This window comes from Theobroma umbraticum, unplaced genomic scaffold (assembly GCF_002168275.2).
Source record: "Theobroma umbraticum cultivar Fairchild unplaced genomic scaffold, ASM216827v3 scaffold_86.0, whole genome shotgun sequence".
Classification (NCBI taxonomy): domain Eukaryota; kingdom Viridiplantae; phylum Streptophyta; class Magnoliopsida; order Malvales; family Malvaceae; genus Theobroma; species Theobroma umbraticum.
In genome coordinates, this window is record NW_018397263.1 from 7,060,569 (window position 1) to 7,073,272 (window position 12,704).

At 30.7% G+C, this 12,704-nt stretch overlaps 1 protein-coding gene across 2 annotated transcripts; it reads left to right on the top strand.

Annotated features, from left to right (window-relative positions):
• The first annotated feature begins 7,544 nt into the window (after window positions 1–7,544).
• FT (PEBP (phosphatidylethanolamine-binding protein) family protein) lies at window positions 7,545–11,020 on the top strand. 2 transcript variants are annotated; one of them, XM_089784311.1, is made up of 5 exons: window positions 7,545–7,599; window positions 7,788–8,035; window positions 8,171–8,232; window positions 9,733–9,773; window positions 10,572–11,020. In XM_089784311.1, exons 2-5 carry the CDS (start codon window positions 7,838–7,840, stop codon window positions 10,793–10,795), a joined length of 525 nt encoding a protein of 174 aa, XP_089640437.1. In that variant the 5' UTR covers window positions 7,545–7,599; window positions 7,788–7,837; the 3' UTR covers window positions 10,796–11,020. The 2 variants fall into 2 exon arrangements, with proteins under 2 accessions (XP_089640437.1, XP_021289306.1); XM_021433631.1 differs by lacking the exon at window positions 7,545–7,599 and having other exon boundaries at window positions 7,634–8,035.
• The last annotated feature ends 1,684 nt before the right edge of the window (window positions 11,021–12,704 follow it).

Here is a 12,704-nt window from a genome sequence, read left to right on the forward strand (position 1 = left end):
ATTTTGTTTAAAATGGTCTTGTGAAAGTCTTCTTTTCCTTTACTTTTCTTTCATGGACGGATTGCCCAAGCAAATGGAAACATTTTCCTTTCATTTCATCTCAATTCACATTTCATTTCATCTCTTTTAATTTCCACTTGTCATTCCATCATTCGGCCATTTTATTACCCAATATTGTTTCATGCACATTTTCTTTACCAATAGCCTTTGCCATCCCATGAACCAATAAGGCTTCATGCATTTTTCCACTCTTGAATCCTATTTGACCTCCCTAAAACCAATAAGATTTCATGCAACTAAATGATTCTTTCTTTTTCTTATCAAATCATATTACCAACCTTACTTTGTTTACCATTGGATATCTTTGCCAAACTCAAGTTTTCTTTCACTTAAATACTCTTTATTCTTTTCTTCTTTATCAACTTTCACATGGTGGGGTCTCACATGTTCTCTACTAACTTTCTTCTTTTTGCATGCTATAATTTGCATGTAATTATGAATTCACATGTACATCTCATTATCCCACATAAGCTAGCTTTCCTTGATTAGCTAATATCTCTTTACCTTCAAATATTGAAATTACACATAAATCCTCAAATTTTTCTTATTTACTATTCGACCCCCCGTACCTTTCGTCTTTTACAATTTGATCCTTCAATCATTTCTTTTAAATTTCAATTTCTTTCTATCTTTCTTCCTTTACACTTCTACAAATAAAATATCAAATTTGTATTTCATCAAAAGAGTCATCATAATATTTAAATATATACTTACCTGTTCTTATTTTATTAAATAAAGGCATGCGAGCCCCACTTAAGTCGTTTTTCTTCAAAATTCTTTATTTCTTCTTCTCCCTCACTTAAATTAGCCATATAATCCTCTTTTATGGCTAATTTCAATAACTAATAAAATATTTATATTTTAATATTATTTTATTAATAAAATATTATTTTATTCTAAAATTCTCCACTTGTCTCCTCAGGTTTCAAAGTGTCTCACTTTGTCCCAATTCACTTTCAAATCATCTTTTAACTAGCTAATTCATCCTCGATAAAAATATTATTATTTTCTCACGAGTAAAATATTTTATTTCAAAATATTACTTTCGCCCATCACCTTTTTTTGATACTTAAATTTACATCAATTGACCCTTTGTCTCATCAATAAGGTCTTATTGGCTTGGTTATGTTTTCAACTAAACACTTTTGGTATATAACTAAGTCTATATTCCATCTTATCTAAATGTGATTTATTTTCCTATATTCGTTATGTATCTCATAGCATAAAACTTCTTTTAAACTAAAATACATAATGCACGTTTGGCATTCCTCAAGAAAAGTTGGCAACTTAATTCTAGTTGACATGTTTTCAAGCATACAAATAAAAATCTAATATCATTTATATAGATACATATAAATATATATAATAATAAGCCACATTAATATCCATCATAGGAAAAAAAAAATTTTTTAAATTACAACTTGTAATTTTCTTCAATCTTGCTTGCTTCTACTATTTGTTAAGATCACATCCATTCGGCATTCTTTTGAATTTTTTGATTATTTAAAATCGTCAACTTTAATTTTAATTTTGACCCAATTTGAGAAAATAATTTTATTTTATTCAATTAATTAATCTCATTAATTAATACCAAAATAAAATAAGTTTCATTCCAAGGCTAAAATGAATTAATTTTCCAAAAAAATGAATTTTAAAATTTTTTTAAGAATATATATAATTTTTTAAAATAAAAATTAATTTATTACAAAAATATATTGTTTAATAGAAAAATATTTATACTTATAATAACAAAATTTTAATATAAGAAAAACTCTTTTTCTTAAAAAATTTAATACAAGAAAAGCTCCTTTTCCTTAAAAAAAATTAAAGAGACCAAATATTACTTAAATCCTTTTGTTTTTTTTTTTGGCTTTGAACTTTTTTCTCCATGAATGCACCAAATACATCAAGTAATATTAAAATTATATGGCTTTTCCTAGTTACATAAATCTAAAAAAAAAAATCAAGAAGTAAACATGGTGATGATAGGCCACCCTTCATGTTATATAGCCCAAAGAAAAAGGTTACATGTAAAATTTTCTAAGATATTTAATGTGGCAAAAACCTTGAATCATGCATTATAATATATAACCATACATTAATCACATCAAGATAGTTAAATATATGCAAAGGTGCCAATCATGCAAAATAAATATAGGAAACCAAATTTGAAATAATCCTTACTCTGATACCAATTGTTGGATTAGGATCTTAATAGATTGATGTGATTATATAAAGCATTCATTTCAAAAATTTCTTTTATAAGTGAAGCAAGCAATTCAATTACACAAGCGGAAACACACATCATTCAAAAAAAATTTAGCTAAGAATGGGAGAGAGGAAGAAAGAAACGGTAAAGTTTTGGAAGAGGAGAGAAGTGATAGCTGAAACTTTCTCAAGAAAAAAGTACGTTCATTTATTTTCTTCTAATCTATTTTCTTTTTATTAAAACTCTTACCTCAAAGGTTTAATCAAAATCAAACATCTTTGAATTGATTTTGACCATCTATATAGAGTTATGGAAGCATCAAACATGCTCTATATTTATCAAAATTAAAATTAAAGGATAAATAATTTAATTCTTTAATTATCATTTAGAGTTCTTCATAAATAAAACTCTTTATCGAATAATAACTCTTAATTTATTATTATCCATCTTTATTTACAAATAATTAATAATAAATAAAAGAGTTATAACCAAACATGGAGCCTCTTTTTATCAACATAGATGTCTAGATTCATTTTGCAAAGATCCTCCTAGCATTATCTTAATTTAAGACAACTCTTGACTTTAATTAAGATAAAAATATTTTATTTTATCTAAATTAAGACAAATATGTTTTCTTCTCTAAATTAAGAAAAAAAATATTTTTCTTGTCTTAAATTAAGACACACATATTTTCTTGTTTAAGACCAAACATGTTTTCTTGTCTTAATTAAGACAAACATATTAAAGTTGTCATTTTTGTACATAATTTAATTAGTCAAATAAACATGAATTCCAACTTAAGCAAGTTGAATTCTACAAAGCTAAGTGGGGAATCTATTTGGACATAGATATTCCAAGCTTCAATAAACTTAGAATTATTCTTAATCTCATTTAAAAATAATTCAAGCTTGTTAACCATGAACTCACTTCACCATAGATTCATGGTTACACTTGGATTAATTATAATTATAAGAAACAATTCAATACTTGATATTAATGATTAGTTGTCCAATTACAAACCTTGTATTGTGAACCCTAATAACTACCCAATGACAAAAGGTAAAATTATCATTTTACCCTTTATGTCAATTTTGTTCCCTAATGTCAAAGTTTATCCAATTAGTGATTCAATACTCTAAATCTAATCTTTTGAGTATCTAAATGTGATGAGCAGCTAATTCATCAATCCACTTGGCCCAGATTAAGCACTAATCTTTCTAAAATCGCTAGAAGTGATGTTAATGCTATGAACTCTATTATTTGGATATATATTCTCAGATATTCATCTCAATTATAATATCAAAATACGGAGTCTACATCAACACTTTATGACGATCATGCTCATGGTAAATCAAATATTATAAGAAGATTAAACACGAGTCCACTATCTATCCAAATTTCGGTTCTACTATAAGCAAATGTATAAGTGTGAGATCAAGATTTTAGTAACAATTAAACTTAAATTTAATTCTCATATGATTTCAATTCATGTTATAGTGTCATTACTTGAAGTCAACTATTTCGATGATTTGAAACTCATCATTCCCTTACAAATGAATCATATTTGTTTCATTGGAAGTAGTTTAGACACTACAGCCTTAACACAATGAAGTGACCAGCTTTTTTATATTCAATTGTTGATAATTTTTATATTCAATTGAAATACATGTCTCTTATATATGACTCTTCATATAAATGTATGTTAATATCTCAATAGAATCATGGTACCTTAATAACTAGATAATAAATGCTTACTTTAAACAAAATCTTCGTCTTATTATCAAAATGTACTTTCATTACAAATAAATTTATTGAAATTAAGCATGAGATTATACTTGCTTTCTAAGGCACCTTATTCTCAAAATTCCTAACAATTATAAAACGTAAAGCATGGCTTGGCGCATAAGGTTTTACCCAAAGATTTGGTATTGAATGCAAAGAGATAAATTCTGTATGGTAGATGCAATTACAATTCTATATTAACTAGTCTAGCAATATATGAGAAGACTAAAAAGTGTCTAATGAATGTAGCTGCAACCTATTTATGTGGCTCTTTTGATATTGATATCTATATGAAAAATCTTAAAGGATTTAAATTACCTAAAGCACAAAATTTGAATTTTTGAAAAATTTATTTTATCATATTCAATAAATATGTACATAGATTAAAGTAATCTAGACACGTGGTATAATCGCCTTAGTGAATATTTGTTAAAAAAAGTTATAAAGTAATCTATACGCCCATGTGTTTTTATAAAAAGATTCAAATATGAATTTGTGATAATTGCTATTTATGTTGATGATCTAAACATTATTGAAACTTTTAAAAAGTTATCAAAAGCCATGTATTACTTAAATAAAGAATTTAAGAAATACCTTGGAAAAACAAAGTTTTGTTTAAGTCTTCGAATTGAACACTTGACAAGTGAATTTTTGTCCATTAATCTAATTATATAACAAAAGTGTTAAAATGATTTTATATGGACAAAACACATCTATTAAGTTCACCAATAGTTCTAAGCTTACTAGATGTAGAAAAAAGATCTTTTCATCGTTGTAAAGATAATGAAAAGCATCTTGGTCCTGAAGTACCATGTCATAGTGCCATTAGAATATTAATGTATTTTCCTAGGCATACAGGACTTGATATATTATTTGCTGTATATTTATTAGTAAGATATAATTTTTTTTTAAACTTGAAGACATTGGAATAGAATTAAAATATACTTTGATATCTTCAAGGAATAATGGATATGAGCTTATATTATTCAAATATATTAAATCAAATTTAATTGGTTATGCAAATATAGAATATTTATTTAATCCACATGAAGCTTGATCCCAAACAAGTTACTTATTCACATATGAAAGTACGACTATTTTATAGTGTTCTATAAAACAAATTATAGTCGCTACTTCTTCTAATCTTGCAGAAGTTTTAGCAACTCATGAGGCAAGTCGTGAATGTATCTAGTTAGGATCTATAACTCAGCATATTCGAGAAATGTGCAGCTTGTCAATTAAGAAAGAAATGCCAACAACATTATATGAAGATAATACCACTTACATAGCCCAATTAGAGAAAGGATACATTAAAGATAATATAATAAAACTTATTTCGTCAAAATTCTTCTTCACTCAAAATCTCCTAAAAAAGAATGATATTAGTGTTCAACAAATTCAATCATGTAACAATCTAGTAGATTTGTACATCAAAACCCTTTTTGTTGTAACATTTGAAACGTTGATACAAAAGATTAAAATGCATTGTTTTAAAGATTTTAAATAATGTAGTCATAAGAAGTAAAATACGCATTGTACTATTTTTTTTCACCAAGATTTCTCTCGTTGTATTTTTCTTAATAAAGTTTTTAATAAGGCGGTATTTTGAAAACATATTCTTGAAACGAATTATGTACTTTTTTTCCTTCACTTAGATCTTTTTTCATTTAGTTGTTCCTAGTAAAATTTTAACGAGACATATTCTTAATACAATGAATATTTAATGAGAAGAGCTATGAATATTTTTACGAATATCTATTCATGTTATGTATATTTAGATTTGGATATAAATTAGATTAGATTGATTATGATTGAATCCATCCATCTAATTTTTTTGTGTTATTTTCATTTTATAAATTTTATCTATATAAGAGATTATTAACCTACAAATAGATCCCTCATTCTATTTTAAATATATATTTAAATAAGATTTTTTTCACTTTCTAAATACTTTCTCTCTTTAAATATTTTATCTTATATTTTTTATAATTATTTTTTAATTATATTTTGTAAAAAAATAACATTTTTAATTTGATGTGACATTTTCTACTCACATGTACCTTACTCCGATGCGAATGGCCAGTACGCGTATCCGTTCCGTCTAGGGACGGGAATACTGATACATTGCGCTTGGCTGGCAAATGGAGGTTTATCGAATCAAAGCGGAATAAAATAATTTGAAAAAAAAACTAGCTGATGCCATGAGGTGACGCTTGTAGAGAGTTTGTGGTTTAAATAAAGGCTATCAGTTCATGGAATGACAGTAGTTGGCTTTAACTTTTCCTTTTACCTTATGGCCAAAATCTGTTCACTTATTTAGAGTCAGTAGTTAACATCTCCGATTTCTACTAACGTTTTCACTTTGAATAAATTGTATTCAAACGTCAAATTCAGCATGAGCAGCCATTTCGTATTTATTTATATATTCAAAAGAAAGTATCTTCAATCACTTGTGTTCCAAATTAATGTATAATGAAAAATTATTTTATGACTTATGAGTAATATGACTAGTATGTTTTAACAAGTACTTAAAAAGAACAAAATGAGAGAGAGGCAGATTTTAACCAATTACGATACGAATAACGGTTGAACAATATGCGGCGCGTATAGAAGAAATGTGCTACTTACATCTTACACCATTAGTCAACGACTTAATTACCAATTAACCCTCACTCATTTCCTTCACAACCCAGATCCGACAGTAATGGCCTTTACAGAGTTTTGAACTTCCAGCCAACAACTTTGCTTCACATTGTCCATAGTGACTCATGGGCCATGGCAACTAGGAAATGCCAATGCTGTTTAAGATTTGGGACTTCATCTGCAAATTCTTGTTACTTTGGCTCTTCAAAAGAGAGAAAAAAAAAGCCCTGATGACATGCATCATTTTTGAAAAAAGGGTTGAGAGATGACCCAAAAAAAAAGGCTTGAGAACTTGATGGAGAGATTTGGGTTTATCCTGCAATTTAAAAATTGAATTCTAGATCCAAGAAGGGAAGTGGCTTCGATTTGCAGATATCCAGATTTCACGTACAGATTGCGCTTAAACAGAGAGATAAATAGAAAAGAAAGAAGAAAAGCAGAAAAGTTAGAAAACGGTCGAGAAAAATGTTAACGACGTTAAAATTTCGTGGTTGTATAGAGTTGATGCTGTGGCATATCGAGAGCCATAAATTTTAAGTTTACGGAGGTGCCTTGATTTATGTCCTCGGAAAAAAAGTCAGAAGGAGAGGAGCCGGGATCCCTTAGGATGATAGCCTCCTTTATGTAGTCGATGCGTTCACTTTTTCTGTCTAACAGAAAGAGCAGATTGAGACATGTCATTAGACTGGCCTTTGTTCAAGGTATGATGGTATCCTCTTCCGGGGGCCCTCAAGAAGACGGGTGTGAAAAGTTTACAACTTTAGGGGGTCGAATCACCAATACATTTATAAAAAAAAACAAAACAAAAGATCAGATGTAGACATACTGTATAATGATGGGATGCTCTGCTAGCTCTGGACCGACTTCTGAATAAATTGCTCAATAAGAATATTGAATATAGACAGGTGCACTCCACTTTACAGTTTGAGGTATCACCATTTCGTTTAGAAATTCAGGGAAAATTTGTTAGTATGTATATATATATATTATAAATAGCCTAGGAAAAGGCAGATTCTGTTGATGGTACCGAAGATAAAAGTAGATACCACATGTTCATATATAAATAACTCATCCCCTGTCACTTGTTTATCAGCATTCAGCAAGCAATTTGAGAAGACAAACTCTAGTTTTTGTGAGTTCAGCATGCCTAGAGAAAGAGACCCCTTGGTTGTTGGTAGAGTTATAGGGGATGTTTTGGACCCTTTCTCGAGGTCTATTTCTCTCAGGGTGACCTTCGCTAGTAGGGAAGTGAATAATGGCTGTGAGCTCAAACCATCTCAAGTTGTCAACCAGCCAAGAGTTGATATTGGTGGGGATGATCTTAGGACGTTCTACACTTTGGTGAGTCTTTAATTTCAGGTTAATTTTATTTTCCTTTTCCTCTTCTACTTTGTTCTTGTTATTCATCTCAATTCCTTTTTCTAATTATATTTTATAGACTTTTTGGTTTGTTGATCAGCCTCACATTTCCTGCAGGTTATGGTGGATCCTGATGCACCCAGCCCAAGTGACCCAAACCTGAGGGAATACTTGCATTGGTGAGTTGCATTTCTCTCTCTCTCTAGCGAGCTCCTTCCCTCCCTTTCTCTCTCTCAGTCGCATACTCACTCACACATCGTCAAGAGAGGCAAGCAAGCAGCCAAGCACAAGAATCCTAATGCTGAGTTTTGGTGCTTGCAGTTGTTTACTTCGTTTCTCCATGACATATATACACAGAAAAAACTCTGATGTGCGCAGTTTTTGCGTAAAGGGATCTCTCTCTAGTCTATGCGGTAGTTAGGAGGTTGCATTAGCATTATTGGAAGTATAGTCCAATACGCTAGTACAATCACTTAAAAAATAATACTTCTCTATTATTAATGAATACTAGCTTCTATATGCATACATATATATATATATATACACACACATAAAATACTCGCAAGCTAGTTCGGAAGTAGAGTTTGCTCATTATTAACTAAATAAATTAGTGAAAACAGAGAAACAATATTGTTTCACTCAAAACAATACAGACCCGAAAGCTGTTGGTCACTTCATGAAAAAGAGACAAATAATACTCTCTCTCTATCCCTATTCCCTCTTATCATGTGATATGCATGTGAGGTCGTTTTTCTGTTTGGATTGATTGAGTTCACGTAACTTTCCTGGCACAAAAAATATGCAGGACCACCACCAAAGTACCTTGGATACACTAGTACTACTAGGTTATTGTTAGAGGAGTGGGTTCGTTCCTTACATGCACCATGAGATATGGCACAATCAAACTTTTCATTGGCACCTTTCTTTACTCGTCCTTTCCTTCCTTCTTTGTCCTCAAATGATTTACTAGCATAGAATAATTAATTTGCACTGCAAGTTGTTTGAGCACTCCATGTATGTTTTATAATAGAGAGGATGCCCCTTCCCACTTGGTAGGGGTGAAAGGAAGAATTGGTAACACTGAGGCGGTCGCAGACTAGTGCCCAGTGGTTTTCATAGTTCTCTTATTTTTTGAAGCAGTAATTTTCACCTTTATCTGGAACAAGTGAACATGAAAATTTATTCGATATACTATTTATAACAGATTACGCATCCTATAGACTCTCTCACAGTCATCTGTCATTTACAAAATTATGTAATTGCAATTTTATTTTATTGTTACATTTTCAGTTGAACGACTACATTGAGTGAAAGAGGACTGCTTGGGGCTATGAAACTTGTACTTGTTCATCTAAAATTGAACATATAATTGCCCAATGTTAGGGTTTGAAAAATAAAGAAAGAAAGAAAGAAACGGTGCAGATGAAGGCACACTAACTCGCAGAAAAGAGAAAAAAATCCACCATTGCATGTGGAATAATTGTACAGGAGATATGATTCTTCTCATGCTTGTTTGTACTAGGAGTGACCAAGTCACCTTCAGCTCACACTTTCCAGTGGAGCGTGATGTGATTGGTCATGTATTATTTCTTCAGATATTGTAAGGAAAAAGTACTTATTCCGTCAGCCAAGTGGTAGGTTCGTCGGTACTAACCTTATCGTCGAATCAAACTTTTCAGGTTGGTTACTGATATTCCAGCAACTACGGGGGCAGGCTTTGGTGAGTACTTTTGCAGACTTTATATTTCTTTTGCTTTAAGATTCATCGGACGATGGCGTGTCAGGACCCTTCTGATTGGCGAATATTCAAAACAATATCTCGTAACTAAATTTACTGTCTATCTGAGGTCTAAGCTATGAGTTCTTAAAATCAAATGAAACAAATTAATGGAAGGACAATATTGTCCTATTAAGTATGCAATATTATTCACACCTTATGGCTCATGTTTCTCTTCCTTGCCTTCCCTGTTTTCTCTTCGTTTTTCTTAAGCATAAATTGCTAGCTCTGTCAAGTGAACATCGATGGAGACAGTAGTGCAAGATCAGTTATTGTCGACAAGGAGGATTCCCTTTTTCCTTGAGGCCGACAAAAACTCTCTCCCTCCCTCTCTCTCTCTCTCTCTCCCCAAAATGCCCACCTCCGGGAAACGTACGTTACCGAAACACTCTTTGTGCCATTACACATATTTTTGTTAACTTTTGGGAATACAAGATCAAAAGCAAGGATGGAAAAGCTCACAACTATAATATATACGTATATGTATATGTATATATATTTGAAGTGATCAATAACACAGCTCCCTGGTAGCCATTGAAATAAGGAACTGTTGATTCATGGAAATAATGCATGCATGGCATAGGCTTTTTGTTATTTTCTGCCCTGCAGGTTGGATAGGAACCAAGCAGAATATAATTATTATTAAGAAAAGAATAATGCAGATTATCTTGTTTACGTGTTGAAATTAAATAAGTGAAATGTGATGTTGGCCTAATGAGTAATGACAATGAACTAATGCAGGGCAAGAAGTTGTGTGCTATGAAAGCCCACGACCAACGGTTGGAATTCATCGCTTTCTTTTCGTGTTGTTTCGCCAACTGGGTAGGCAGACAGTGTACGCACCCGGATGGCGCCAGAATTTCAACACCAGAGACTTTGCTGAGCTTTACAATCTTGGATTGCCAGTGGCTGCTGTTTACTTTAACTGCCAGAGGGAGAGTGGTTCCGGGGGCCGGAGGCGATGATACATGCATGACTTACAAAATAATATAAAGGACTACATCTACTCAAAGGATTACAGTTAAATTAGCGGATGGATCGGATTAATAAAGAGCTATAGCCAACCTACGAGTATTTCAATTTCTCCTATCCTTAGATATATGGGGTATGGAGGTAGCAGCTACTTTCTATGGGTCACCATATGCACTTAGCTACTTTTGACTTATTAATAAAATACGAAACTACATATATTGATTAAAGTATGAGCAGTTTGAATTCCACTTACAATATTGTTAATGTTACATTTACGCTATGCTCGGTAGGGTAGGATAAAGAGGGAGAATTAAAATGAGAGGCAAAGTTTTTTTTATTTGTGCTTGCTAGGATAGAAAACTGCGATGAAAGAAAATAGATGAAATTTTGTTATTTAATTTTCATCCTTATTCAAAAACAAATTATTCTAAATTAGAAAGCTTTGAAGAGCAAAAATGAGTGAGTAATTTTTCAGATTGCCCATCATTTTTTATACCCATTTACAAAAGATATAATGGTAAAATAATATAATTTTTGACTTTATTTCATCACTTTTGATCTCTATAAAGCAGCGGATGGAAAGAAAACGACTTTTTCATCTTTCTACCTAGTACATCAATGGAAAGAAAAATCACCATTTCCATCTTTTGCACTTTTCCCCTTGCAATTCTCCATCTTTTTAATTTTCTTTCGCCCTACCAGACAAAGCCAGAGAACCTTTTTTCTACATTTCATCTTACTCTTCCCATACACAAGTGTGAATAAAAAATATCATGGAAATAATTAGTTGTATATACATCGACATTGCGAGACCATAAATTGTTAGTCTTCTAATTTAAACATTTAAATTGAAATTAACTATGAGGGTAGGTCCTTTCCTGTCCAAATTTTATCTTCAATGAAACATCTTAGGTGCTAACTTGGAGATTGCAGGCTTGAATCTTAAGTTATGGGATGAGAGCATAGCATAACAACATAAGTACCAATAGTTCCCCGGCAATGAGGACTTCCAGAAATACTTCAAAATCCGGGCTCTTGTCGGGCAGCTTTGACCCCATTATACGCAGGTTCTTCAGACTCCTGACTCCAGGAATAGCAAAGCAGCTCATAAAATTCGAAAAGATGTGTATTCTTGCGTGTGTTTAGTTTTGTAGCCCACGTTCCATAAGCTGAACATGAGCTAATTTTGCCAAAAATTTCTAGGAAATTTCCTCCCAATAGGGTTCTGCTATAGACAAATTATTTTTTGGTAAGCTAGTTGGAATCTGACCATAGTTATGGTAGAAATATGAACAGATATAAGATGGATTTAAAATTTTTTCTAAATGGTTTTATAATTAACATAATAATAACATTAATTAAAAAAATATAAATATATTAAAATTCATAAGCTAGAAGTTTTAACATTAAATTAAAGAAAATGTAAATTTAGTACATTCATTTAATAATTTAAAGTAAAAATATTTAAGATAACTATAATTGTCCATGATCATTTTTCTTATTTTTCAAAATGGTGCATGATAGCATAAGTAGAAATACTATTATATATATCTTTTTCAATATATGTCACTAAGTAATTATTCATCCAAAATTACTAGTCATTAACATAAACTAAGATATTAAAATAAAATAAAACATGATCTTACATAACAAATTATTAAGTTCAACAACTAACAACATGACAATTTTTTATTTATTGTTTTAAAACTAAATATAAACATTCACAAATCACATAAAATTAAATGCAAAAATCAAATAATTAAACATAACCAAGAACTGAAAAAAGGAAAGACTTGAATTTTTGGACAAAGAGAGTAGTTTAGGTTTTGATTTTTTTGATAAAATTTTATACGATAATTTTTTTTTATCTTTTCATGTAATATTTAAATATTAATATATAAA